Source organism: Melanostigma gelatinosum, assembly GCF_949748355.1.
Source record: "Melanostigma gelatinosum genome assembly, chromosome: 23".
Lineage (NCBI taxonomy): Eukaryota > Metazoa > Chordata > Actinopteri > Perciformes > Zoarcidae > Melanostigma > Melanostigma gelatinosum.
In genome coordinates this window covers 12,619,394-12,645,341 of record NC_136656.1, presented here as the reverse complement: position 1 = coordinate 12,645,341, position 25,948 = coordinate 12,619,394, and the positions used below count along the sequence as shown (strand labels likewise).

Here is a 25,948-nt window from a genome sequence, read left to right as displayed (position 1 = left end):
ACCAATAAATAAAGTATTCAGTGAAGCTTCCATACAGACGTGTTGTAGTATTTGAACCTTCATACAGCATCAGATGGGTTGTGATAAGACAGCCTCGATGATATTAAAGAAGATAACCACAGAAAAGTACATTCAAAGTTAAGTTGAAATACTCTCTGCGACTGTCCAGTGCATGGCAGACCACACCCATCTGGCACTGGTAAAAACAATGTATTTGCAACTACCCTTTGTCCCAGTTCTGACACTGTCACAGCGGCATTCTTTGGCATATGAAGGGAATGCAGCCCCCCCCCCCCCCCCCCCCCCCTCGGTCCTGTTTCCTGTACTGTGTCGCCCGCCAGCCAAAAGAATCTGTCCAATTCTTGGTATTTCAAGGGGAACGTGATTGGAATTTTATCTGCTTCCAAGTGGAATGTCTGGGTCATGGATTTGACTTGGATTTCATGAGTGGCCTGGAATATCCAGTGCTTTCTCCCATAATGCAACAGGCAGATGCTATTTTTTTTAAACAGTAAGCTTTCCTTGAACAATGAGTCTAGACATACATGCACACATGCATGCACACGCAGAAGGCATTTTCCTCCACAGCAATGCTAAGCTGATTTGCAAATGTAAGCCAAATTCATAGCATTGTCCTTACGCACCAGAATAACCATTCAAGAAATCTTGAAAAGATATATGCTAAAAAAACACTTCACGAAGTACGGCACTCCAATTTCCCATTGTCCTGAATGCTTTCAGTTTGCAGAGAGGTAGAGGCAGATGAAGCTGTGCAAGTCGCCTTATCCGCCTCTGCATTGTCACAATGCTTCAAAGGCAGGGGGGGAGATGAAAGCAGGTGATATGGGGAGGCTGATAGAATCTGAAGATGGGACGAGTGATCTGTGTTCTGCTCCTCCAAAGGGATAGAGAAACCAAGATAGAGAGGAGGGAATGAAATGGGCACCAGCTTTTGGTTGAAAGGCAGCTATCCCACTATCCAATGTACCACCTTTCACTGGCTTTCCGAAGCAGCAGGCTCGCGTATAAAGGACCCGCAATGATTGGGGCTCCCATTGGGGAAACTTCCCTCAGTGGGTTAAGTAATGGCTGTACTTTTTTTTTTTTTTTTTTTAAGATTCCAAATCCTTGCTAAGCAGTAAAAAGGGTCCTGGACTGTGTTGCTGTCACAAAACCACGGCCTTGCCACAGGCACAGGTTTAGAACCTATCGTCTCTGAGTTGCGTTGGGGACTTGAAGGGCTTGAGCCCCAGTGTCTTGCGGGGGTGAGCCCTCTCTTTGGTGCCATCCAGGGGCTTGCTCCAAGCTGCCCAGCCCAGGTCGACGAGGGGCGAGTCGGCCGTGTTGAGGGGCGCTCTGCGTAACGAGGGCAGCGTGGGTGAGCCGTTAGTGGAGCACGGGGCAGAACGGGAGGTGGGGAAGGGCGCCGAGAAGGGGTCGAAGGGGGAAGCCGTGTCAGAGCCGCACGAGGGGTCAGCCTTGAGGGCGAATGGGTCGCAGTCCGGTGAGGGGAAGGGGTCACAGTTGGTGAAAGGGTTGGTAGGGGAAGGTTGGTAGCCCAGAGGGTTGCTGTCCAAGCGGTTTGAGCTGCGGCCACCACCTGAGTACGCGCCACCTGCCGAGATGAAGCTCCAGGGGTCAATGCGGGGGCGAATGGGGGACGGGCGGGGCCGGGTGATGACGGTGACCTCCAGGCGGCGGGTTTTGGGGCTCCAGAGGGCAGGGTTAGGGTGGAGAGACAAGGACACTGAAGGCTTGTCATCAGAGTCCTGTGTGTCTTGGCACAAGGGCAGGTCCAAAACTGGAAGGAACAGAGAGAAAAAACATTAAAGGGCACTTCAGCCATTTAGTATTACACTTTAAAAACTTGCAAGAAACAGACGTGTTGGAAGCAGTGGAGGACAAGATATATCGTGACTTTTAGTCCCTAGTAGTACTCAAGCTTTAAAATGCTGGTAACTACATTTCCCATAATGCCACTCAACAGAATCTTTCATTAGACCATCCCTGCCTGTTAAATCTCCTCTTTCAAGCTCCCCCAGTTTACAACACCAGGGTTCATTCTCTTGGATTTCTCCTCCAGAGCCACAGAAGACATTAAATAAGTCCGAGTGGTCCAACAACTAAACTGACCTTTATATCAAAACTCCTTGAGGTACCGCTTTTAACAAAGACAATTTCAGAGAAAGGCTGCATATCCAACATATTGAACATCCTCATCGTCCTCTACTTCACTTTCTTGCTTGAGGAGGCTTCAATTGTTAACCTGTAAATTAGATTAACTCTCACGCCGCTGTGGTGTTGCCCTGCTGATCTTTCATGCGCTCCTCTCTAAACGCAAATTACCATTTGCTTTCTAGTATTCTGCTAAACACACAAACCTGCGAGATGACATTGATTCGAACAGAAACATGAAAGTGGCACATTCTTGTTGCAAAAACAAATGGAACAGTCACCAGCACAGAACGTTGATGCAATTAGTCTAAATTAAGAATAACATGGCGCTGTGTGACTAGTTGACAGAGCTGCAACAGCAAGTGTAAATTATCACTGACAAGAACATTAAACTCCGAATGAATCAGCTTGAGTGAACATTTGCTATTTCCAAATGCGATGCGTCTGCAAAATGGCATTATTTACAGCAACAGCAGCTCTCCGAGGCGGCTGAGCTATTCAGCTGACGAGAAAGAGCAATCAGGAGTCACATGAGAGCGCCTGTGAAGGAATCCTCTCTCCTTCAAGCACACGTCCACCGCCAGCAACCGTGTGGCAGCCTGTCCGTGCATCCGAGTCATTACAGTCAATAAACATAATAAGATGTTTAGCTAAAACACCCCCGGGGAGGCCCGAACACCCCACTTTTCGGGGGGTGGGGGCACATCTCAGGGCTTGGTGAGTCAAACGGAGCAGATATAGTGTGTGGAACATTACCAGAGGGCACTCTTAAAGCCCTCGTAAAGCCCACTCGCTCTTAAAACAACCAATACCCACGCCTCCGTCGTTACGGCTCTAAACTGTGTCGGTGCTTCTAAGAAATGCATATTAGTCTCTGGGAAAGACGTGTGAATGTGCCGTACAGTAGATGAACACCGGTACGCAGATCATCTCTGCTAGCGTGACACTTGTATGAATCAAAACAAAAGTATAAACGTGCCATTCGGGAACTGAACATCTATTTCTCATGAAATTTCCGGGAGGGAATAAATGCTAATCCCTCTTGGATGTGATCGGATGTCCCGTGTCATGTATGCATCCTTTACACATGGCATTCAAGCATACATTCGACATGCCTCCATGTGAACATGAGCTGGATCTGGAGTGTAATAGTGTTGGCACTGCCAGCTCCAGTCAAACTATCTGACCGTGGAAGTCAATAATAGATTATTAGCAATTTTGATTCCGCACTTTCTGTCTGCGTGACCTCAGCTGTGCCCCCGGATGTTTTGCATTCATCTCCAACTTTGCAATAAAAGAAAACCGTGGCTTGAAAGAGACACAAACAAAAGGAGATTGGATGCTAGCTTTGCTTAGCAAGTATTAGCAGTGAAGTTTGGGGGGGGGGGGGGGGGGGCGGGGGGGCAGCTGGTACTTGAGATATGCAAATTGCTGAAGATTTAATTTTAAAAATGTGTGAATTAAGTGACATTGACGAGCAAAATTGGTGGTTTTCCCTTTAAGGTGAAAGTGTCAGACTGACCTAGCTGAGAGGCGTGCAGGCCTTGGCTGGACCTCCTCCTCCGGTCAGCTTTGTGCTCCCAGGCCTCACAGGCCAGCTCCCCGTTAGTCGAATGGGAACTCGGGGTCCATTCCTCAGGGCTGGCCTTACCATGCTTCAGGGGGTTCCTGGGGCAATGCGGACTGTGCGGCATCCGGTGGCCGCTCCTCTCGCGGGGGTTCGGCGGAGGCGGCGTCAGGGGCAAGGGCTTCAGTTCTTGGTACTGCAGAGCTAAATCCAAAAGTGGTCTGGGGAGCAGCTCGGAGGGGGACAAGGTGATGAGATCGTCCACCACAGGGGGGTCTGAAATGAGGGGCATAGGGGCGGAGATCTCTGGTTCGGACGGGGTGCGGCTCTCTAGGGATGAGGGGTTAGTTCGAGGGGGCACCCTTGGGGGAATATCCAGGCAGCGACCTAGTCCTATGGAGGCTAAGAGGGAGCCACCGCCCAGCAGGGCCTGATGGGTGCTCTTAACGTGGGATCTCCTCTCCGGCCTGGGGGAGCCAGCCGGGGAGGAACACCCTTCCTCGCTGGCCGAGTCTCGCTGAGGTAGAGGAAGCCGCAGGCTGTCCTTCACTGAGGAGCCTGCAGAGACAGAAAAAAACCGATGTTTTTTAAGTTTTAAAGAGAAGGAGAAGGAGACAAGCCATGTATTATTCATTTAGCTCTTATGCATAATTCACAGTCATGACAGTGTGAGTTGAAACAGTGGCTAATGGAAGATCTGCGGCTGGCGGTTAAGCCGGTGATGGAGAGTGTCAGATACCGTTCTGAGGCGGGGGAGGGGTTGGCCTGTACTCCTCAAAGTCATCCTTGGATTCCCCCCTCACATTGCTGTCTGACTCCAGGAGCTTGGCCCTCATCGACAGACTGAAAGCGCCAAGAAATGTAAAAATATTCAAGCATGGTAATGAATGATGTTGAGCGTGATCAAATGCTACATTTTTCAAATGTTTCCTTGTAAAAGAAAAGGGCTGCTGTACCTGCTTTCCTGGGGACTAAGGCGCAGGACTTTTGGGCTTTTGGGACTTTTCGGGCTCTGGGGCCTCCAGTGGGGGCACGACCTCAGGTCTCCATTGGCTTGTTTATGAGAAGGGGCCTCGAGGGGCCAGACCCCGCTCAGACCGAACGTCCTGCTGTTGTCACTGGGACTAACTGCAGGGGAAAAAGGGAGGAAAAGGAAAGAAAGAAATGAATATCAGCATGCATGTGATCAGTATGCATACTACTTAGCTGCATCCTAATGAGGTGTGCATTTTTCCCCAATAAATCAACACAGACCTGCAATCATCTCCCAACACAATGACCTTTAATTGACTCCTCGACAGCAAGAACTCATGTGACTTCAATGCTCATATTTCTGCACAGCTTAAGTCCTGACTGACTCCTCAAACAGTGTGAAGATGACCTCATCATATGGATACAGCATAGCTGGTAATCTCCAAAGCAGTTCACAGACAGAAAGTGTGAGAAGGAGGAGCCAAAATCCCCCCGGGAAATGATGGGAGAGGAGGTGCAGGGTGCTAATAAAAAGTTGGGATTGCAACTGCCTTTCACACGCTTCACACACGCGCTGGCGCCGCATCTCTGACTCGAGCTGCTAACGCGAAGTGTGTGAGCGCTGCGTGAACATTGACTCGCGTACAGCGGGGTACAGTGTGTGCTCAACTTCCTGCCACAACGTACCGATCCCATCACAGCCTTCGCAACATAACAGCTGGCATGTTAGTCCAAAGAAGAGACAAAAGCAGAATATACCACGGATACCAGGGAGGAAAACTTTGAACCGCCGGTTTTGTTTCACTGAGTTTTGGCGCGTCCCTCATTCATGTCATTTCATTTCAGCTTGAGATTTGGGGAAGGGTAAATATGCTCTCTGAATGGACATGTGGTATTGTTTTCTTTGGCCTGTCTACTACACTGGGGGCCTGGCTGATGCACTCTATGTTTTCAAAGCAAGCACTGAGGTCAGGTGATAGTGACAGCGTTGCAATTTCATCAAGATCTTTCCCAGCGTGTTCCTCTTCAAACACATGGTGATATTAAGTCTGCATGTGGCGGAATAAATATTGCTCGTTACTGTGAGATCTTGAGCCAGGCTAAAGGCGGTTTATATGTCACTTTGTTAAGCCTCCGCATGTTCTCATGGGAGAAAGTCACCATTTTGATTCTCAATATGTGGTCAACCTATTCTAACGTTGAAATGACGGAGCTGCTGGCAGGGCGCATTGAGACTGGCAGTTAGCAATTCTGAATCGTCATTAGCTCTGTAGGTATAGCTCCAAAATCACTTAAGTTATTACAACTCATCCAGAGGAGGATATTAATGTCTGTACCAAAGTTTGCTACAATCCCTCAGGTGAAAACGTAGCTATTTCCCTGGATGAGTGAAGATTTTCTTTTAACCTGACCTAGAGGAAAATTCAGGGGCATCAGCAACTCCTTATGATTCATCCCCTTGGAACCGTGCATGTTTGTACCAAATTCCATCCCAATCTTTTGAAAAACGATTGAGGTACCGACTCAACACCACCATCCTTAAAAAGGTTAGCATTTTATATCATCAGACAAACAGAGAAATGTGGAGAATTCTATACAGGTATTGGAAGGATGAACAGGACTAAAGGAAAAGCTCAAGAACCACAACTAATCCGGCTTCCAACAGATAGACTATAAATAAGGAGGATAGCGATATCCATAAGCTGTCAGCACATCTGCCAGCATGCTGACATGCTAAGAATGCTAACTGCTACAATCTCATAGTTAAAAAAAAGTCCCTGACAAATATAGGACAGTTTCATTTTCTTGTGATCTCTGTTGAGCAGAACACGGCACAATGAGAGACGCTACTTCTGAGACGTTCATTCTGTGGGTTTCATTGTGCCCTCCTGTACTCATTTGTATGAACAGAACAAAAATCCTGTTGAATGGAACTCTGTGGCGTCGACTAATGCAAATCAATTTGGCAATTCTCTAGACAAATAAGTCAGGGAGGCCCGAGCAATATATCACTGCTCGCGACTGCGAGGGCAAGCACAAATACCCACGAAACACATTTTAATGACAGACACACTCACGGCTTAGTGGTAGCCATTAAGGAAAGTCATTAGCGAGGAAAAATCTGCCCTCGATTTGATGAATAAAAGAAGCTGGCAGATGTTTTAGATTTACGAACCACTTTTACAAATAAATGTTTCACTACAATTTGTGCTTTTATGTCAACCCCCTTTGGGTAATTGCTTGGAGGGAAAGACATCCCTTTCACTGCCTATTGCTCCACCACAGGTTTCCTCTTGGGTTTTGTTAAGACGCCTTGTGACCCACTGGCTACAATTTCCCTCCGCAGGGAAACGATCTCGGGCCGTTTGTCTGGGAGCCTGACAAGCAGAAGAGTATTGTAAATCTCTGCCGCTGCTGCAACCCTTCTCAACCGCCTTCTGCTGGAGCAATGAATTCCTCCCTGCGTATTTTTAATTCAGTAAACCGCACTGTAGCCACTACATGCATATAAAACTGTGGAGTCTTTCCGCCTGGAAAATACAGCTCAATAGCTCCCCCCGCTGCAGCAATGAGGACACTGCACGCAGGGGGGGGGGGGGCAGAGCAGTGCTGCGGTGGAAAAAAAAGCTGCTGCCACTGGGAGGAAGTCAGATAATATTTGGACAGTGGAAAAGGGAAAAGGGTGTGTGTGAGAGAGAGTGAGTGAGAGAGAGAGAGCGCAGTAAAGAAGTGAGGGGGAGAGAGAGGGAGCCAACAGGGGAAGACAAAAAAGACAAGTGGGTGGTTGAGAGCACATGAAAGGAGAGAATTTGGAAACTGAGCGAAGTAATGTTGGAACAGAGTTTGTGTGCGCCCACATTCTTCGGTTTTCCGAATGTCTCTGGAAGCACACACACACACACACATGTGCACCTGTGTGTTTATCCAAGGGGGGGGGGGGGGGGGAATCACCGCACTCACGTTGGATGGCACGGAAACGTGGGCCGAAGGAGGGCGAGGAGCCCGAGCCCAAATCAGGAGAGTTCCGCCTCTTCTCCAGGCCCGGGGAAGCCTGCACCGTGATCTTGTGGATGAAATCTGCAACACACAAACGCATGCGGCGGATGTTAGACCACCTAGACGGCACACGCCAACACAGAATACACGCACGGGTTTGGGTTTCATGCTCTACTTTACATTCGTACATTCTCGACTTGTTAGGTTGCAACACTTTCTTTAAGCTTCCTTATTTCTCTAGAACAGCCTGTGGTGACTTTTATGGTGGTGGAAATTCAGTTTAATACATGTAACAAGTGCCGTTTCTTTAGGTAAAGCTTATTAAGCAGATTAAGCCTGTTATGTATGTATGTATGTATGTATGAGTGAGAACTGGTCATCTTCAACCTAGCAAGTAATTTAGCTGTGACTAGCAGCATGCTACTGCTACTACTTGCTAACACTGCTAATAACAAGCTACAGGGCCCAGTAGGTTTCAGGAGGGAAACTTTGAAATGATTAAATCAACATGAGTGATCATTTTCTGAAGAGCAGTTAGCCACGAGCAGTAACTACTAGCATGTAGCAGCAGTGGCAAGCTAGCACTTACTGAGAGGAGCGAGCAACACTGCTAAGAATGAGCGTCACTGCTTAGTGGAGGGAAATTAGTAACTCATGCCCTCAAATTGTGAGCAATTACCTCTGATGAATGTGCTCTCAATGTATCAATTTTCTTCCCTCAATCTGTAATTTGTACTAAATATGGTAATAGGTAACTCCTTCCCTTTTAATCAATGATTGGTGCTCTTGAATGACTAAATCATGTTTTTCAATTACTTATTGACTTCTATCTATTTAAAGGATATCAAAGAGGACTCAGTGTCGCTTTTACTTGCAGAAAGCGAACGTTGTATTAAATGCAGAGGTCTAACTAATTAAACAAAGGAGATATCACGATTCATTAATTATGGGGTTTGACATCGAAATTGATTGCACAAATTATAAATTCAAGGAGAGAAATTCAGAAACTGGAGTACGTGAATTCGTCAGTTGAGGTAATAAAACGTAAGTGTAATTTTCTAAATTAACTCATAGCATTAGCTACCAGCATTGGCTAGTACTTGCTGGTTGCCAGAGTGAAATGGTGTCGATAACTAGCATGCTGGCTAGCTGGCAAAAGAAGCTAATATTGATGCAACTGCAAAGCCTCACTTGTTTGTCTTTTACCACAGCATTAACAAAAAGTGCAAGAGTGAAAAGTAAATACTAATATTGGTGGAGACGAAAGGGTGTCACACAGATATAGTTAGGAGGAGAATAAAAACAGAGGCTAGGGAGCTGGAGGGGAAAGACAGAGAGAGAAAGGGGAGGGAGGGATACCTAAAAGGAAAGAGGGAGAGAGCGAGAAAGTTGAGCGAGGCCAGCCAGCAGTGTATCCATAGACAGGAAGTAACAAGGCGTGGTTGGCTCACGCTCCCCTCTCATCAACCCCCCACCACATCACCGCCCTGCTGCTGCTGGGAAAGGCCAAACCACAACACACACACACACACACACACAATGTATTTACGCATGCTTGCTCTGCCTAAAATACACTGACACACACATTGAAACACGCTGGATGTGAACTGCAGCAGGCAGTGTGACTCTATGATAGAGGATGGGTATTAAACAGGAGTGTGTTGGTCAGTGTAAACCCGAGATCCACCTTTAGTCACCTAAATGTCTTATGATGGTCTGACATTGTTCTCAGGGCAAGGCAACATATTGAGGTTTTCAAAATTGGAATTGGAAGCAGCCGAATTTAAAAAAACATTTACCAAAAAAAGAAAAATCTGCCTTTAAACCGACACAAGTCCTGTCCTGATAGGAACCTTCAGCAAAGCCGAGCTACGAAATTACAGTTGCACCACAAACTCTCTCCCTCGCTTCCTCCTCGCTGCTCTCTTGTATTTTTTTTGCCTGTTGTTGTTTTTGCTGCTTCCTGAGACTGAGCCAGTAATGGCCCTTGAAATGGAATTTTTCATCAAGACCGTTGGTTCAAACAAACAAAACACACACACACACACACACCTTGAGGCATGCTGATATTCTCGCCATTCTTGCACTTCAGCTTGTGCTTCTTGAAGGTGCCCTTCCTCTTCTTGACGTTGGGTTTCTCCAGGTTCTGGTTCTGGTTCAGGTGGAGGATGAGGAGGCTGAGCTCGCGCTCAAACACGTCCTGCTCCCACTGGGCCAGCTGCTGCTCGCGCTGCTGCAGGAACTCTTCGTGGGACTTCTGCTCCAGGGCCGCTCGCTTCAGCTCCTCCTCGCGGCATCGCAGCTCCTGATGGCGGAGGAGGGACAGGCGGATGAAAGGAGACGAGGCGGTGTTTTGAATTGGAGCAGATGCCAATCGCGTGTGACTGAGGTTTGCTGTGTGAAATGAGCCGCTGAGGGTTGGTTGCAATGAAATCTTTTGGGGAATTAATGGCAAGAGGACTCACAACTTGACAACTTGGCATTTTATTTGCTGTTCCACAGATTTGTGTTTGAAGGTGTCAGCACAAATTAAAAAGTTGCAGTGTATGTATGGGCCTCTACATTTCTTAAAATAAAATCACACTTTCTGTGATGAGCTGTTTTTGTTTATTTGTGTAAGGGTATCAAGAACAGCTGATATTTATAACTATCTTGGCTTGCTTTACCTTTTAAAAGGTACAGTGTGTAGGAGTTGGTGGCATCTAGCGGTTAAGAGTCAAATAGCCCATAAAGCAGGGTATGCTTTAGGGCGGGGCTACCTTGTGATTGACAGGTCGCTACCAGAGCGTTGTCCAGCATGGGAGTAGTCCATGTTTTCGTCTTCCAACTTTAATCCTTTCACAGTATTTTTACAGTTCATGAAGGTTAATTGTAACATTTTGGTCACCTAGGGTTCGATTGTACTTCATCGAGTCACTTCTGGATGCAAAAAACAAGATGGTGACAACTCAAAATACCGAACTCCAAGTTTCAAAATGGTACGCGACAAACTAATGGCTGACCGCTCTGAGACTACGTCCACTTCTTCTATAAAGTATACGATTGTTACCAGTTTCACAAGCATGTCGGAGAACTACGGTGGCCTTCAGGCTACCTAAAAACGCAAAAGGCTCTCTCTAGAGACAGTGTTTGGTTTGTCCGTTCTGAGCTACTGTAGAAACATGGCGGTGCAATATGGCGGACTCCGTGGAGAGAACCCTCTCCCTAGATATGAAGGGCTCATTCTAAGCTAACGCACTGGCCCTTTAAATTACTATATAGCTTGATATTAAGTTTGTTTTATGCGTTTCCTTTGAGGCAAAATTGCAGAAATGTACATGGATGAAAATCAGTTTTGTATGGGTTTATCTTTTGATCAACATGGATGAATAAAAAGAGGTGGACAAATGGTTACTTTACTCAAGCGCTGCCTCCTACCTTCTCTTTAGCCCGGAGTTCATCGAACATGTCCTGGATCTCCAGTTTCCAGTCCTCCTGCAGGGAGTGGAAGGACTCCTGCGGCATCTCTTCCTTCACCTGCTGCTCCAGGGCCATCAGCTGGGACAGGATGGAGCTGAAATCAGGTCTGCGGTGGGGGTCCTGGTCCCAGCACTCTGTCACACACACACACACACACGGGTCACTTACTGCAGCACTTCAGATACAGGGTTACCACTACTACGCTCTCTACAGCACACACAAATAACAGAAAAATATTAGAAATAAGGAAGTAGTGGACCAAAGCAGAGCAAAATGGATATGAAGCAGGTTTACTCTGGAAAAAGATAAAGGGTTATTTAGTCCGGTGCTGAGTCGCTTCTTTAAAATGAGTGGAAAAAACATCAAATTCAACCCAATTCACTTTTTTCCAGCAGTTTCACTTCTTTTAAGCGTTTTCTTGAATCAAGGGACCTGAAAGAAGGAAGTAACTCACATACATACAGATTTGCATTGGAAAAAAAAGGCACATTTCACCACCCTACTGAGAGGCGTCTGTTACAATTTTAAGACTTTAAATCAGGTCAGATTGCTTTCTACGATGCGATCGTTACAACCCATGTCCGATGAGTATCCTGCAACGCCTCCCGTTTTTATTTACACATACTTCAGGCCCTCGCGTGGGCACAATCTAGAGTCAAGCTGATCACTTATTCAAAGTGTTATGCTTAATTAACTTGCTGCGGGGGGTTTTGCATAATTTGCTGCATTACAAGCAGATCAAAAACCAATCCGATAATTAATTAATCCTCTGAGGTGGCTAACGGTGCTTTTGTGCACTGATCTCTCTTTTTTTTTTTTTCAAACACAACCGTAAAAGACAAGCAGACATCAAGACAAGGGGCGAAGAGGATCTGTCCCACTTTTTGTTAAAGGCATTTCTTTTTAACTTGAAACTGAACAAAGGAAGAACACAAACATATTGCACAAGGAGCTTGCAGCACAAAACACTTCCTCTCCGCGGCCACGTTATTAGCACTGTGTTTTCTGAATTTCGACCCGGCTTTGGGGAAATGGGAGGAGAGCGTGCCGGTTGATCTCACGCAAGAGTACTCTCACACCGCTGGACTGAAAGCCATTTGCCTAAACGGTGCACTGGGTGCATTCTGATTACAGTTCCAAACATGTGTCCCACCTGACATGAGCAGGGCGAAGGGTTCGGGGCACGTGGAGGGGATGGGCAGGGTGAGCTTGTTGACGGCGACTCCGTAGGCGACGGCGAGTCCGTCAATCCCTTTGTAGGGGGCCTCTCCTGTTAGCAGCTCCCACAGCAGAACACCATAGCTGGGGGGGAGGGGGGGGGGACACACAGGCAACCGGGCATGAGACAGCAAACTCAGACCAAAATTAGACACAAGATGTATCCTGGAAAACATGCTTCACACTGTGTTGTTGCAACACAAACAGAATAGCACTATCAGCAATTATTAAATCAGATCACTGCAGTATCAATATACAAGGCAAGAATATTCATTTCACAACTGTGTTACTTTCTAGACCATTGTTATACAGAGGGTATGATTCAAACTTAGTTTAATATGTATTCTCATCATTATCTACCCAAGTTCTTCCTCACTGCCAGTGTTTTGGTACATTTTGGAAAAAGAAAAAAATAAGTTTGAGTATAGAGGTGGAAATGAAACAGTATGGCTTACATGTTGCACTGCCTTTGGATTTGCAAGTGCTATCATCATTTCAAGTGTTCATTGTAGAAAGAAATGTTATCTAAATCAAAACTGGATCAATCCTGTCACAATATTAGTTTTTTATCTGTTCATTTACTTATTTGCGATACATGAAATGTGCCAAATCTGAATCAATATTTGTGTTTCATGCCTACAAACAGATTTGCAGCATAGATACCAATAGATGCCAAAATATGAGGATTCAAATACTCTATATGCTGGTACTTTTACAAGGATATTGGCTCATGTAAGTTGTGACATAGAAGATACCACCTCGGGTCATCACCGGTGTTTAAATATGTCATGGTCATTCCTTCTCCTCCCTACATACCTTCACATTACACATCGTTCATGGAGCTGACGGAACAGAACCAAGACACATTTCTGCAATGGAAATTTTTTGCTTGGCAAAACATGTGCTTGCAAAGCAATGTGAACTCACTCATGCAAAAGTCACACACACACACACACACACACACACACACACACACACACACACACACACACACACACACACACACACACACACACACACACACACACACACACACACACACACACACACACACACACACACACACACACACACACACACGGGACGTTTGAGCCCACACAATGGGAGCAGCCCTGTGTCCTAAGAAGATGAAGCGTGGCGCAGGACTTGGATCCAAACACCGGCAATTAGCCCTTGCCTGGACCTGAGTGAACACACTGTGGAGGCTCGCTAAGTGGAGAGCGCAGGCCGACGCCTCTTTATTTTAGTTCTTTAATTACAACTTCCACACGCTGTGACTGTGCTGAAGCGTTGCTCGCCGCTCCCCGAGGCGGCCGCTGTCTTCGGGTACAGATGGGAAAAGAATAATAGAACAAAGATTACCTTTCATTGTCAGAGCGGGGCCGCCTGCTACATTCTCTGGTTTTTTTGTGCTTTTTTTCCAGATTTATGCTGCGATTTGCCGTGAAAATGAGCTTGCGTGGGTTTGTTGTTGATGGACGGGGGAGATGGCGACTGAGAGGACGCGTGTGTGAGAGGTAGTATGATGACACTGAGCCCATTAAGGTAGTTAATATCAATACACACTCTTACTAAAAAGGGTTCCTTAATGCACCAGGAAATTCCTTAAGTGGCTTGCACCATAGCAGAACCCTTTTCTGATGTTCTCAAGAATGCTTTCAAAAAGGTTCTCTGGAACAGCCTGTTCAATAGGTTCCACTCTGGCTCTGTGTGGGGCTGCGAAGACCCGTTTAAGAATGATTAAATGGTCCAAATCCACTGGATTATATAAATTAAAGCATAGCATATGAGAGTAGCTGCTATAACCACGATGCAGCGAAGCCGTGAATGTGTATTACCGCTTTAGTAAATTGTTTATCTTGTTCCCTACTGCGGAGCAAAAACAGCCCCGCTCGCTTCATCCCACATGTAAAAAAAAAAAAAGATGTGGCCAAACACGCACAGATACGTCTCTCTCTCACACACACACACACACACACACACACACACACACACACACACACACACACACACACACACACACACACACACACACACACACACACACACACACACACACACACACACACACACACACACACACACACACACACACACACACGGCTGCGGTTGGCTCTGGTGTGTGGCCTCCTTGTCCGTCTGTGCTGGAGACAATGGGACAGTGTGCAGTACAGATGTCCCACAACAAAGCACAGAGCAGCCCTTTGAAGAGACGCCGTCACGTGGCCGCGGTTCGGTCTCGCTGCGATCCATCATTCTCGCCATCGCTCTGTCTCCCACCATCAGAAGGGGGCGACTCCTCTGGTTGTATAGCAGTCTATGAGAAAATGACTACTTCTCTCTTGATTTATTACCTCAGTAAACATGAGTTTATGCTCTCAGTCGCTAGTTTTGAAGTTTTCTTCAATAAATGATGGTCCATTTAGAGTCAAATAAACACAAAGCAGAGTATGCTTCAGGGCGGGCTATCTTATGATTGACAGGTCGCTGCCGCTACCAGATATATGCCGTCTGTACGTCACTGCTCCGCCATCCAAATATGGTCACTTCTCACGCAACTCTCAGCGAATAAGTGCGTTTCCCCAAGATGTCAAACTATTCCTTTAACTAAAATGGGAACATAAATTCCATTTAAGCACACTTTCACATGTAATAGAAAACAATTCTGAACAGAGCTTCACACGCGAGCGCTCACCTCCAGACGTCGCTGCCCTTGGAGAAGGTGGAGGACTTGATGACCTCGGGGGCCATCCAGGCGTAGGTGCCGGCGGTGCTCATCTTGGTGGTCTTGTGCCACTCCCTCGCCAGGCCGAAGTCTGTGATCTTCAACGTCAGACCCTCCATACATTCATTCTCTATGGGCTGAGCCAGAAGGACTGGAGGAAGGAAGTTAGGAGAAAGGTTTTAAAGAGTTAAATATGGGGGAGTGATTCAAATACAACCGAATGCATCCCCGCAAGAACTGTTATTGAGTCTTTCTTCAGTACGCACATTTTGTCACTTCCTGTTGTCTTCATGCCACTACAATCCACACTGAGTATCCTATGCTACGACATTTCACAACATGTGGTCAAATGGGCAAAAAGAGAGGGAGCGCCATCTTGACAATGAACACTCAGAGTCCAGCAGCTCCTGTATGATTGCTGCGTTACGTAACCCGAACACTTCCTGCTGCTGCTTCAGATTAAAAGCTTCCCACCACTAGAACCACGAGAAGGCTTTTATTGTGAAGCAACCACAGGAATATTTTCAATATCAAATAATAATGTGAAAAATATATAATTGTAAATTGTATGAAATATATAAATGAACCAACATTTTGTGAAAAACATGAAGACATTATTAAAAATCACTATTCAAACATGTGATTTAATCACAGTTTTAGAAGATAGAAGAACAAAGTAGACCCAATCACTGTCAGTAAGTCTGTCACGTTCAGAGAAGTGAACAAAGCACAGAACTGCTTGTAGTTAAATGGACCAACAACAATGTTGTCAGAGTTGATCATCTTACTGTGTGAAGAGATCCATGATTATGGTCTGCTATTTCATGCAGACAATTTAAGCCCTTCACCCGTATCCAAATTTAGCAAAGACATCTTTTGACCTGGCCGTGCTTACTGGGACCAGAACATCTACTGAGAATGGGTATATGCTAATTTCTTGCTTGAATATGACAAAAGCAACAGCCTTTTGATTATTTTAAAAAGATTGATGAACCCGTATTGACAGGGACGGACAACCCTGACAGCAGCAACATGATGGATCAATCAGATACGGATGACTGATGAAGCACAGGCCTCTAAACATACACACAAATGCCAAAATCCAAAATGAGAAAAGTATACACTGTAAAATGTAATGACCCTATAAGTAAACACATTTTGGTAACCAGCCAGTGCTGCGCGACCACGCGACGCTGGAAGGCTTTGTTTCCATGAAAATAGAATGCGACGGCGAGGACGTCGGCCGCTGCGGTGCGACTCTGTATCACATGCCTCGCTGCGATCGGCCGCCCCGGCCTCTCTTCCCCTTTTGTTGGCAGGCTGGGCATCGCACAGGGCAAGGCCGCCCATCAAACACAGGGAGGAGAAGCAGCAAAGAATGACTTATTATAGGGAAGTAAGACTCCTGCTATTTGCAGTCACTTTCTGGGCTCGGCGCTCTTCTTCTTTCGACTGTGTATTTTGCTGAAAAAACCTCTCGAGATTTACTTTTCTTTAACTTTTTCCACACATATATGAACGATTCTCTGTCTTTGTTGTCTGTGTCTTTGTCTGTCTATCTCTGAGTCTCTCTCTCTCTGACATCCTGTGCAGAGCCTCATAGCCCAGAGGCGGTGGCGGGTTTGACGTCACAAAGGAATGCATCACAAGAGGTTGTGTTGTCTGCAGTGTGTGTGTGTGTGTGTGTGTGTGTGTGTGCAACTGCGGCACCCAGTTCAGCTGGAACCACACACACCTTCCACAGCAGCACCTTATGTGATTTTAGTCCATTCTGTCTCAAAAGATGAAGACAAGTGCAAAGACCGACAGACAATCAATGGAGGCTTTGACTTCACATTCCTGACAGACAGTTTTTTTCTTTAATGGGGGAGAAAAAACAACATCAGGGTATGTACATCACAAACTTTCCCATTGACTTCTGCCTCGAGACACAAACAACAAGAGAAGCCAAAGTAACCAATGGTCAAAACAAAATCACTCTCCACAGAGAGAAAGAAAGTGGCCGCTCATTTAACCTTTTTTTTTGTTGTTGCAGAAAATCAATTTCTGTCCATTCTAAGGCCGAGTCATTGTTTGAGTCATTGTTCGACATGCTCTCGGAGAGGGCGGGGGTGCTGGTGTTGAAGGGGGTGCTGGTAATTACTGCAACAGGCCCTGATCTCTTACTCCGCTTCTTTTGTCCGCCTGCCGGTCAGCCTCTGGTAAAAGCAAGCCCCAGTCAGTCACCCCTATTTCCACCCGGCCGCTCCCTCGCTGCGCCGTGACCCCACTTCCAGGAAGTGGCGCCCGTATCAGCCAATTACCTCCAGTGGCCGGGCCCTTCCTTACAAAGAAAAATCATTTTAAAAGAAAAAGAAAAATTGGATTTTGTCGTTCCAGCTTGCTGTTGATTGTGCACAGTAAGCCGCGTGCTATTTTTGGAAACTGCGGTTAAGAGGGGTCACATGACACCAGACGCTAACAGGCGCGGGCGGGAGGGAAGTGGAGGTGCAGGTGGAGGGAAAAGCTCAACATTTTCAAGCAAAAAAAAAAAGTGTTTCTTTCCGCTTTCAACGGAATAGTTCAACATTTTAATAACAAATATGCTCATACGCTTTCTGTGAGATGAGACGTCGGGATGTAATTAGCCTAGCTTAGCATGAAGACTAACCAGAGGGAAGCTTGGCTCTGTCTAAAGCAGTGATTCTTAACCATAGGGCCGCGAAAAACGTTCAGTTTTGCACCTGTGGGCCGCGAGGGCCGCGGGACTGCATAGGTTATCAATTGAAGACACCAGAGATATCACTGTTATCCATGAGACACTCAGTTACGATACAGCTTCCCACCACCAGGTGGCGGTAATGCGTCAGTCAGTTGTTTAACAAGCTGCAATAAGCAGAAGAAGACACTCAGCTAGCCGCTAGCCTGTAGCGAAAGTTATGGATAAGTTATTAAAAAGAAAAAATGAAGACGACAGTAGTGCCATACCCCCAAAAGTCTAAATGTGTGCGCAAGTACAACCCTGACTTTCTTAAGTTTCTTAAGCTTTGTGAACGGAGGCAACGAGGCAGAGCCGAGTGCTCAGTGTGTGGAATGTGGGCTAATGCTATCAAACGAAGCACTGGAGCCTTCAAAAATAAAGCGACACCAAGCGACGAAACATCCAACGCTCGTGGGAAAGTCTGTTGGGCTTCTTGTTGTGTATGCAGGTTTACATACACATGATAATAAATGTCTTTGTGATCATCACATTGTATCATCTCATTTATTTAACAAGGGTTTTGCCTGTTCAACACCGGCGTCCTCCATCCCCTCCCCTTCCGTTCCTACGGCTTGTTTGCGCAAATACGTCACAAAACATGTCCGTGTTTGGTATCCCAGCATGCCCAAAATCCTCATCTTTGCAAAGAAATCATCGATTTTCTTTCATTTCTTATGGTTTCTCCACAAAAGGAGCCCACACACACACTGTCCAAAGTCGCCATAACCGCTGCAAGTCGTATCTTGCAGCATTTCGACGGAAAAAGACACATTACAGACCCGACAACGTGCTAGCGGATGTTACCATGGAGCTACTGGCTTCAGAAAACGCTAGTACTTATAGTACAAACCTTATCCTCCTCTTCCATAAGCCGTCAACCAACGTTTGCGTAACTGAGCTATTCTCATTCTCGTTCGTGCGCTCGGTCGCAGCCATTAAGCACAGCAAGTCCGCTACTCACACACCATGTCTTCGACCATATATACATCATTTTTGCAATTTGTAAAGGCTAAAAATAAAAGGAAAATAATATAATATCACAATATAAAGGGAGAAACACCTTTAGTGTGTCAGAATATCATGTGGTTACCATGTGTCCATTTGGGTCTCCAAATGTCCTTTTAGAGCTCCGCCTGGATCTCTTCATGGAAGAAACTCTGTAGAATGGTCATACTTTGTCCAATCTTCTTCAAATTTGAGGCAGTTGTTCACTGATAGTGTAGTTGCAGCCCTATACTGTCCTTTACCTGTACAGATACAGCCACCGGCAGTTATTTATACTGAAAGATACTTTTTTATTTTATGCAGACAAAAATCTTAAATTTGTACTGACTCCAAAGGCCCACTGCTCTGTTTCTGTATGACCTACAGGTTGTCTGACACTTTTGATGCATATAGTCAGAGTGGGCCCCGGGACACTTTGTACTTGAAAAGTTGGGCCCCGAGGTCAAAAAGGTTAAGAACCCCTGCTCTAAGACACTGACCGCTCCACTTTCTGTCCGTTATTTGGTGCCGAGCAGGCAGCGCTCAGTGGATTTGTATTGGTGTGTCAGCTCAAAACAGCTGCTTGTTGATGAGAGTGGGGACACCGAACCAAACCCTAAATGTGTCCTAAACCAAAACAATGAGCTTAAAGAGGCTTAAACGTTCTGCAGAGCTGCAAAGTAAAGTGATGAATCTTTGTATCCGCCTCTCTGGAGGCTTAATTCTCACAATGAGGAACAAACATCTGTAGTCCTCTCATTCAATATAAATATAAAAGAAACATTCCTACACTACAATTTCTCTGTCAAATAACAGTAAAGTGCTGGCAGCAGAGACGCCAGCAATGTACTGTAATTCTACAGTATTCATACCGTGAAATGACTTAACAGCATATTACTGTAAAATTATAATGGTGTATTTCTGTATTTTTTTCAATTTCTGTATTTTTTTCTGTATTTTTTACGTCATTTTGAGACATAAATAACCATATTATGAAATGACCACATGGTCAAGTATATTTTTGTATACTGCTGTGACTTCAATAAATGAAAAGTACTGAGTGTTTTCTCTTTTTTTGTTCAGAACTTAAAAGCAAAATGAATACAACAGTCTCAAGTGAACTTATAGAAAGGAAAAAGTATATGGTCCTGGCCAAGGGGACAGCAGAACGTAATATAAATCAAAAACAGCTGATAAATGCATTTTACAGGACAGGTGGCAACATTAAGGCCCATCATGATGATTTAGTCTGAATCTACTGCATGTTGATCATATGGCCGACATAACCTCACTGATAATTATATCATTGTTTATAGTAACTGAGGTTAGCTTTAGTTTAGAGCAGTGGTCCCCAACCACCGGTACCGGGCCGCACAGGAAGAATAAATATTATATTATTTCCGTTTTATTGATTATCAGAGTCTGAAGGAAGTTTTATTTTGAAAAATGACCGGATTCTCTCGCAATTTCATCCGCCTGTGCCTCTTGACATGTCAAGACGCTTTGTCTCGGTCACAACTCTGCTGGTGTTTTGGATTAAAATCGAGGCTGAATATCCTGAGATCGCCACTAAAGCACTGAAAACCCTGCTTCCATTTCCAACATCCTCTTTGTGAAGCGGGATGTTCTGCAGTGACAGCAATCAAAACAAAATGGCGGAGTAGAGTGGACATCAAGAACAGACTTCGGGTGTCATTGTCTCCCATTACCCCCAGATGCGGTAATGGGAGACTAATGGGAGGGCTGCTACCGATTCAGCAATGTTAAAAGGATCATTTGTGGAGTTACTTGCAACAGCTTAAACTTTTGTTGTGACTTGTTGCATGTATGATTTTAAATATCTGCAAAGCAACAGACAAAATAATTTTTTTTAATATACAGTGTTGTATCATTACTGCTAATGGGTCATAATGTGTGGAGTTTTGTGAAAACTGCCATGGAAAACATGCTGAACACTGGACTAGCAAATAGTGAATTCATAGAATAGAACAGAATAGAATAGAATGCTGGATGGAACTGGAACACAGCTGAGTTCTGGGATTAGAATGTTGAGGTGTCATCTTGTGGATGAAGCCCAGTGCTCCACAGAGGACAGCTGGACAGCTCTGAGGGAAGCCACAGGCAAAACCACTCCTCAAAATTTCTTGTAAAGTATTTTATTTTATTTTATATGACTGGTCAGACTCCCTGTTGAGGTGAAGGTCTGTCATCTGGCAAATTGGCAGATGAACTTGCAAGCTTTTCAACCTCACTTCAGGCTTCCGGTGTGTCCGATGTCGGCTGCTGGGGTCAGATACCCTCACCAAACTCCTGTCGTGTAAACCAGGAGCATATCTGACCTGTAACTTTGGATTCAGAATAGACTTTGACTGCTACCACTTTTCATAATTTGGCTCACGATGTTTGGTGCCACTATTATAATTGAAGGATTACCAAATCTCTCCTTGAATATCAAATTGTTAGCATTGATTATTTACTGAGAGTAAAGTACAGTAAAACTTAGAGAGCTTTGCTTAGAGGAGGGATATTTTGAAATATAGTATTTATAATCATACAGTTGTAAAATAATGAACTAACTGTGTAAAATGTTGGCATTTACTCTAACCTCCTACATTAGGACAGTGTTTTCATGCTGTCATTCACTCACTCTCTGTGCTTTCTCTCCTCACAAGTTTCTATGGATCATTGTTATATCTGGACACTGGTCTTGCCTCTAACGTAGTTGTGACACATGCAAGAGTAACTTCCCTGGTTGCCCTGATCGTGACAGTGAGCGTGTACTGTCGGGGAGAGGCAGTCACGTATCTCCTGAGTGAGAGTCCTGAACGGTGACATGTCGCTGTGTTGGGCTGCTGTTTCAGTAGTATCAAACAAGGGGATGGCCAGTCTTCAAATCATGTGCCAACATGCGTTTGGGTACTTCCGGTGTCCGATGTACAATGATGGGGTAATATACTCTCACCAAACTCCTGTCGTGTGAACCAGCAGCATATCTGACCTGTAGCATTGGATTCAGAATCTACTTTGTCCGTTTGCACTTTTCGTAATTTGGCTTAGTATGTTTGGTGCCAACATAATAATTTAAGGATTACCAAATCCCTCCTTGAATATCAAATTGTTAGCATTGATTATTTACTGAGGGTCAAGTACAGTAAAACGTATAGAGCTTTGCTCAGAGGAGTGATATTTTGAAATAATTAATTTACAACTGTATGACTATAAATACTATAACTACCGGTATGTAAAGTTTGAGGATTTACTCTGACTTCCTACATTAGGACAGTCTTTGTATGCTCTTATTCACTCCCTCATCTCTCTGACTCTCGCTCTCTGGCTCCTACTCTATCAGCTGACAGTGGGCGATTTCGCCACGGCCTCCCTCAGCCAATCATATATTTCCTGTCAAACTTTAAAGACCTGTTCTCTTCTGTGCAGTCAGCTGTCATTTCAGTACGAACCGATGTGACCCTCCTCCCCATTCATCATTACATCTGGTGTTCAAGGTTTCTTCCACTGAGGGCAGTCCCACTCCACATGCCATCATCTATCTTCAACCTGCCCCTACTGTCTTCAACAACTCTACCAGTGTCGACTCTCCAAAATTTTAACTTTACTTTGCACAATTTAATAAATGTATTTGTTCACTGTAAATTAAGTTTCTCCTGATTTAACAAGCTGTGTCTCCCTGTATAAGTGTGTCAATGATCTCCCGGTGGCTTCAGTTCTATTTGTTTTGTTTTTTGTGATGTATGTTATTTTATTTCAAACTAATTTGCAATCATAAGAAGCGTGGTCTTTGTTGGTGAAATGTTTCTCACATACAAACAATTACTTATCGTAAAAAATCTTCAAATATATAGTAGAGTAAAATGTTTTCGGTGCGTTTTCTAGAAACTACAGGTCTGATGAGGAAAGTGGGAACAGGTGTGTAGGTGGGAGGGGCTGTCATGTGACCAGGACTGGCAGGTCTGGGGAGTGAGCAGGGGCTGGAGAGGACAGAGAGCCAGGACGGGCAAAACCACCAACCCACTAGGAAGTCTCTGACCTCCCTCGAACTTCTCAGACAGTTTAAGTCAGGGGTGCCGCCACGTCATTTTATGTGGCCCACGAATCCGCCAGAATTTATTTTATTTTGATTTAAAAAAAATAAAATAAAAAGTTAGATTTGATAATAAAAATATCCCCATCGTCGAAATCATGAGATCGAAAGTCGAAGTTATGAGATAGAAAGGCATAATGATGAGCTACTTAAACACACAGTCACAGAAGCAGCTCTTTGGCTGCTTACTGTACACTTGCAAATATTATTGTGAGTATATTGATGACTACTTTAAACGTGGCTTTACAACACATGAAACACTTCACGTGGGATTGTGCAAACGCACCCTTGAAAGGATTTTAAGCTTTGAACAAAGTTATTATAATTACTTGTGTTTGCTATTTTCTTTAATAGTTTGATCTTTGATAGAGTAATCTGGGTTTCTTAACCCTAAATTAAAAGGATTTAAGTTATAACAGAAATGTGCTGAAATATAGTTTTACATTTATATAACTGCATGTACAATATTTTAACATTTGAATAAACAATCAAATGCAGAGACAGTTATTTACCAATCTGTTGGGAGTAGTTACATTTACACCGTCTTACATTTACAACCGGCCCTTTGAGGCCGACCGTGATGCTGATGTGGCCCGGAGTGAAGATGAGCTTGACACCCCTGCTCTAAGTGCATGTTTAATTTTTTCAAGACTTAAAAAAAACATCACATCCTTAAGCCAGGCATATATGGCTCTTTTCTTATTAAATGGCTCACTTCTCCCTTTGGTCGTATCTTGAATGCCCAAACTATTAGGCGTAGTTATCACTTATATTAACATAATCACAACCAAAAGAAAAATAATAATCACAAAACAGTTGATGTGCTTTACTGTAACGTCCAGTCGTAATAAATACTTCTCAGTCTCAACTATTATCCAAATAACTATGATAAAGCCACATTTTTTGCTGACAGTATAGCTTTCCCATCATGATCTGCTTCACTGAATATCTAACAACATACAGAGATATATATTCTAGATCATGTATCAACTGCTGACAAACCCCTTGAATGAATAAGAGCGGATGTTTACTTTTGCAGTGGTGGAATCTAACTAATTAATTAACTATATTTCAAAGCTTTAGTTATAGTTACTTTGCAAAGTTAGATTGTTGATAACAACATAAGGTAGGTTAGAATATATTATTACAGATAGTAAATATAGTAGCGGTGTATTAGATCTGGATTATTCTTCCACCCCTGGACTTCAGTAAGTTAAGTGACACAATGTCACACTTTTAATGGAATATCTAACGTGTGACTTATTATCTCCAACTAATGGCCTATAGTGCCAGTAAGCTGTTGTGCTGAAACATGTTGGTTAGATCAGTGATTCTTAACCATAGGGCCGCGGCCCATGATTGGGCCGCGAGCGCCACCTAGAGGGCCGCGAAAAACGTTCAGTTTTGCACCTGTGGGCCGCGAGGGCCGCGGGACTGCATAGGTTATCAATTGAAGACACCAGAGATATCACTGTTATCCACGAGACACTCAGTTACGATACAGCTTCCCACCACCAGGTGGCGGTAATGCGTCAGTCAGTTGTTTAACAAGCTGCAATAAGCAGAAGAAGACACTCAGCTAGCCGCTAGCCTGTAGCGAAAGTTATGGATAAGTTATTAAAAAGAAAAAATGAAGACGACAGTAGTGCCATACCCCCAAAAGTCTAAATGTGTGCGCAAGTACAACCCTGACTTTCTTAAGTACGGCTTTGTGAACGGAGGCAACGAGGCAGAGCCGAGGGCTCAGTGTGTGGAATGTGGGCTAATGCTATCAAACGAAGCACTGAAGCCTTCAAAAATAAAGCGACACGTAGCGACGAAACATCCAACGCTCGTGGGAAAGTCTGTTGGGCTTCTTGTTGTGTATGCAGGTTTACATACACATGATAATAAATGTCTTTGTGATCATCACATTGTATCATCTCATTTATTTAACAAGGGTTTTGCCTGTTCAACACCGGCGTCCTCCATCCCCTCCCCTTCCGTTCCTACGGCTTGTTTGCGCAAATACGTCACAAAACATGTCCGTGTTTGGTATCCCAGCATGCCCAAAATCCTCATCTTTGCAAAGAAATCATCGATTTTCTTTCATTTCTTATGGTTTCTCCACAAAAGGAGCCCACACACACACTGTCCAAAGTCGCCATAACCGCTGCAAGTCGTATCTTGCAGCATTTCGACGGAAAAAGACACATTACAGACCCGACAACGTGCTAGCGGATGTTACCATGGAGCTACTGCCTTCAGAAAACGCTAGTACTTATAGTACAAACTTATCCTCCTCTTCCATAAGCCGTCAACCAACGTTTGCGTAACTGAGCTGTTCTCATTCTCGTTCGTGCGCTCGGTCGCAGCCATTAAGCACAGCAAGTCCGCTACTCACACACCATGTCTTCGACCATATATACATCGTTTTTGCAATTTGTAAAGGCTAAAAATAAAAGGAAAATAATATAATATCACAATATAAAGGGAGAAACACCTTTAGTGTGTCAGAATATCATGTGGTTACCATGTGTCCATTTGGGTCTCCAAATGTCCTTTTAGAGCTCCGCCTGGATCTCTTCATGGAAGAAACTCTGTAGAATGGTCATACTTTGTCCAATCTTCTTCAAATTTGAGGCAGTTGTTCACTGATAGTGTAGTTACAGCCCTATACTGTCCTTTACCTGTACAGATACAGCCACCGGCAGTTATTTATACTGAAAGATACTTTTTTATTTTATGCAGACAAAAATCTTAAATTTGTACTGACTCCAAAGGCCCACTGCTCTGTTTCTGTATGACCTACAGGTTGTCTGACACTTTTGATGCATATAGTCAGAGTGGGCCCCGGGACACTTTGTACTTGAAAAGTTGGGCCCCGAGGTCAAAAAGGTTAAGAACCCCTGGTCTAAAGCATGGACTGTAATATAAGAGGTGGGCGTAGTCGTCGTGAGGTCACCCATTGGTTTGTGGACTGCTGTTTCGAGGCCTCGAGTCCGGCATTTTCGTCGTCGTCATCTTTACTTT

At 44.6% G+C, this 25,948-nt stretch overlaps 1 protein-coding gene across 1 annotated transcript in view; it reads right to left on the bottom strand.

Annotated features, from left to right (window-relative positions):
• Positions 1-238: 238 nt before the first annotated feature.
• LOC306796929 (mitogen-activated protein kinase kinase kinase 11) overlaps positions 239-25,948 on the bottom strand; it is a 37,860-nt gene continuing 12,150 nt past the window's right edge. Inside the window, exons 2-10 of the mRNA XM_079296017.1 lie at positions 15,084-15,264; positions 12,324-12,472; positions 11,129-11,304; positions 9,764-10,016; positions 7,676-7,792; positions 4,699-4,870; positions 4,482-4,585; positions 3,698-4,300; positions 239-1,801 (exon numbers count right to left, since the gene is read on the bottom strand). Coding sequence (XP_079152143.1) covers positions 1,200-1,801; positions 3,698-4,300; positions 4,482-4,585; positions 4,699-4,870; positions 7,676-7,792; positions 9,764-10,016; positions 11,129-11,304; positions 12,324-12,472; positions 15,084-15,264 — 2,357 coding nt within the window. The 3' untranslated portion in view covers positions 239-1,199. The remainder of the gene's footprint in view (positions 1,802-3,697; positions 4,301-4,481; positions 4,586-4,698; positions 4,871-7,675; positions 7,793-9,763; positions 10,017-11,128; positions 11,305-12,323; positions 12,473-15,083; positions 15,265-25,948) is intronic.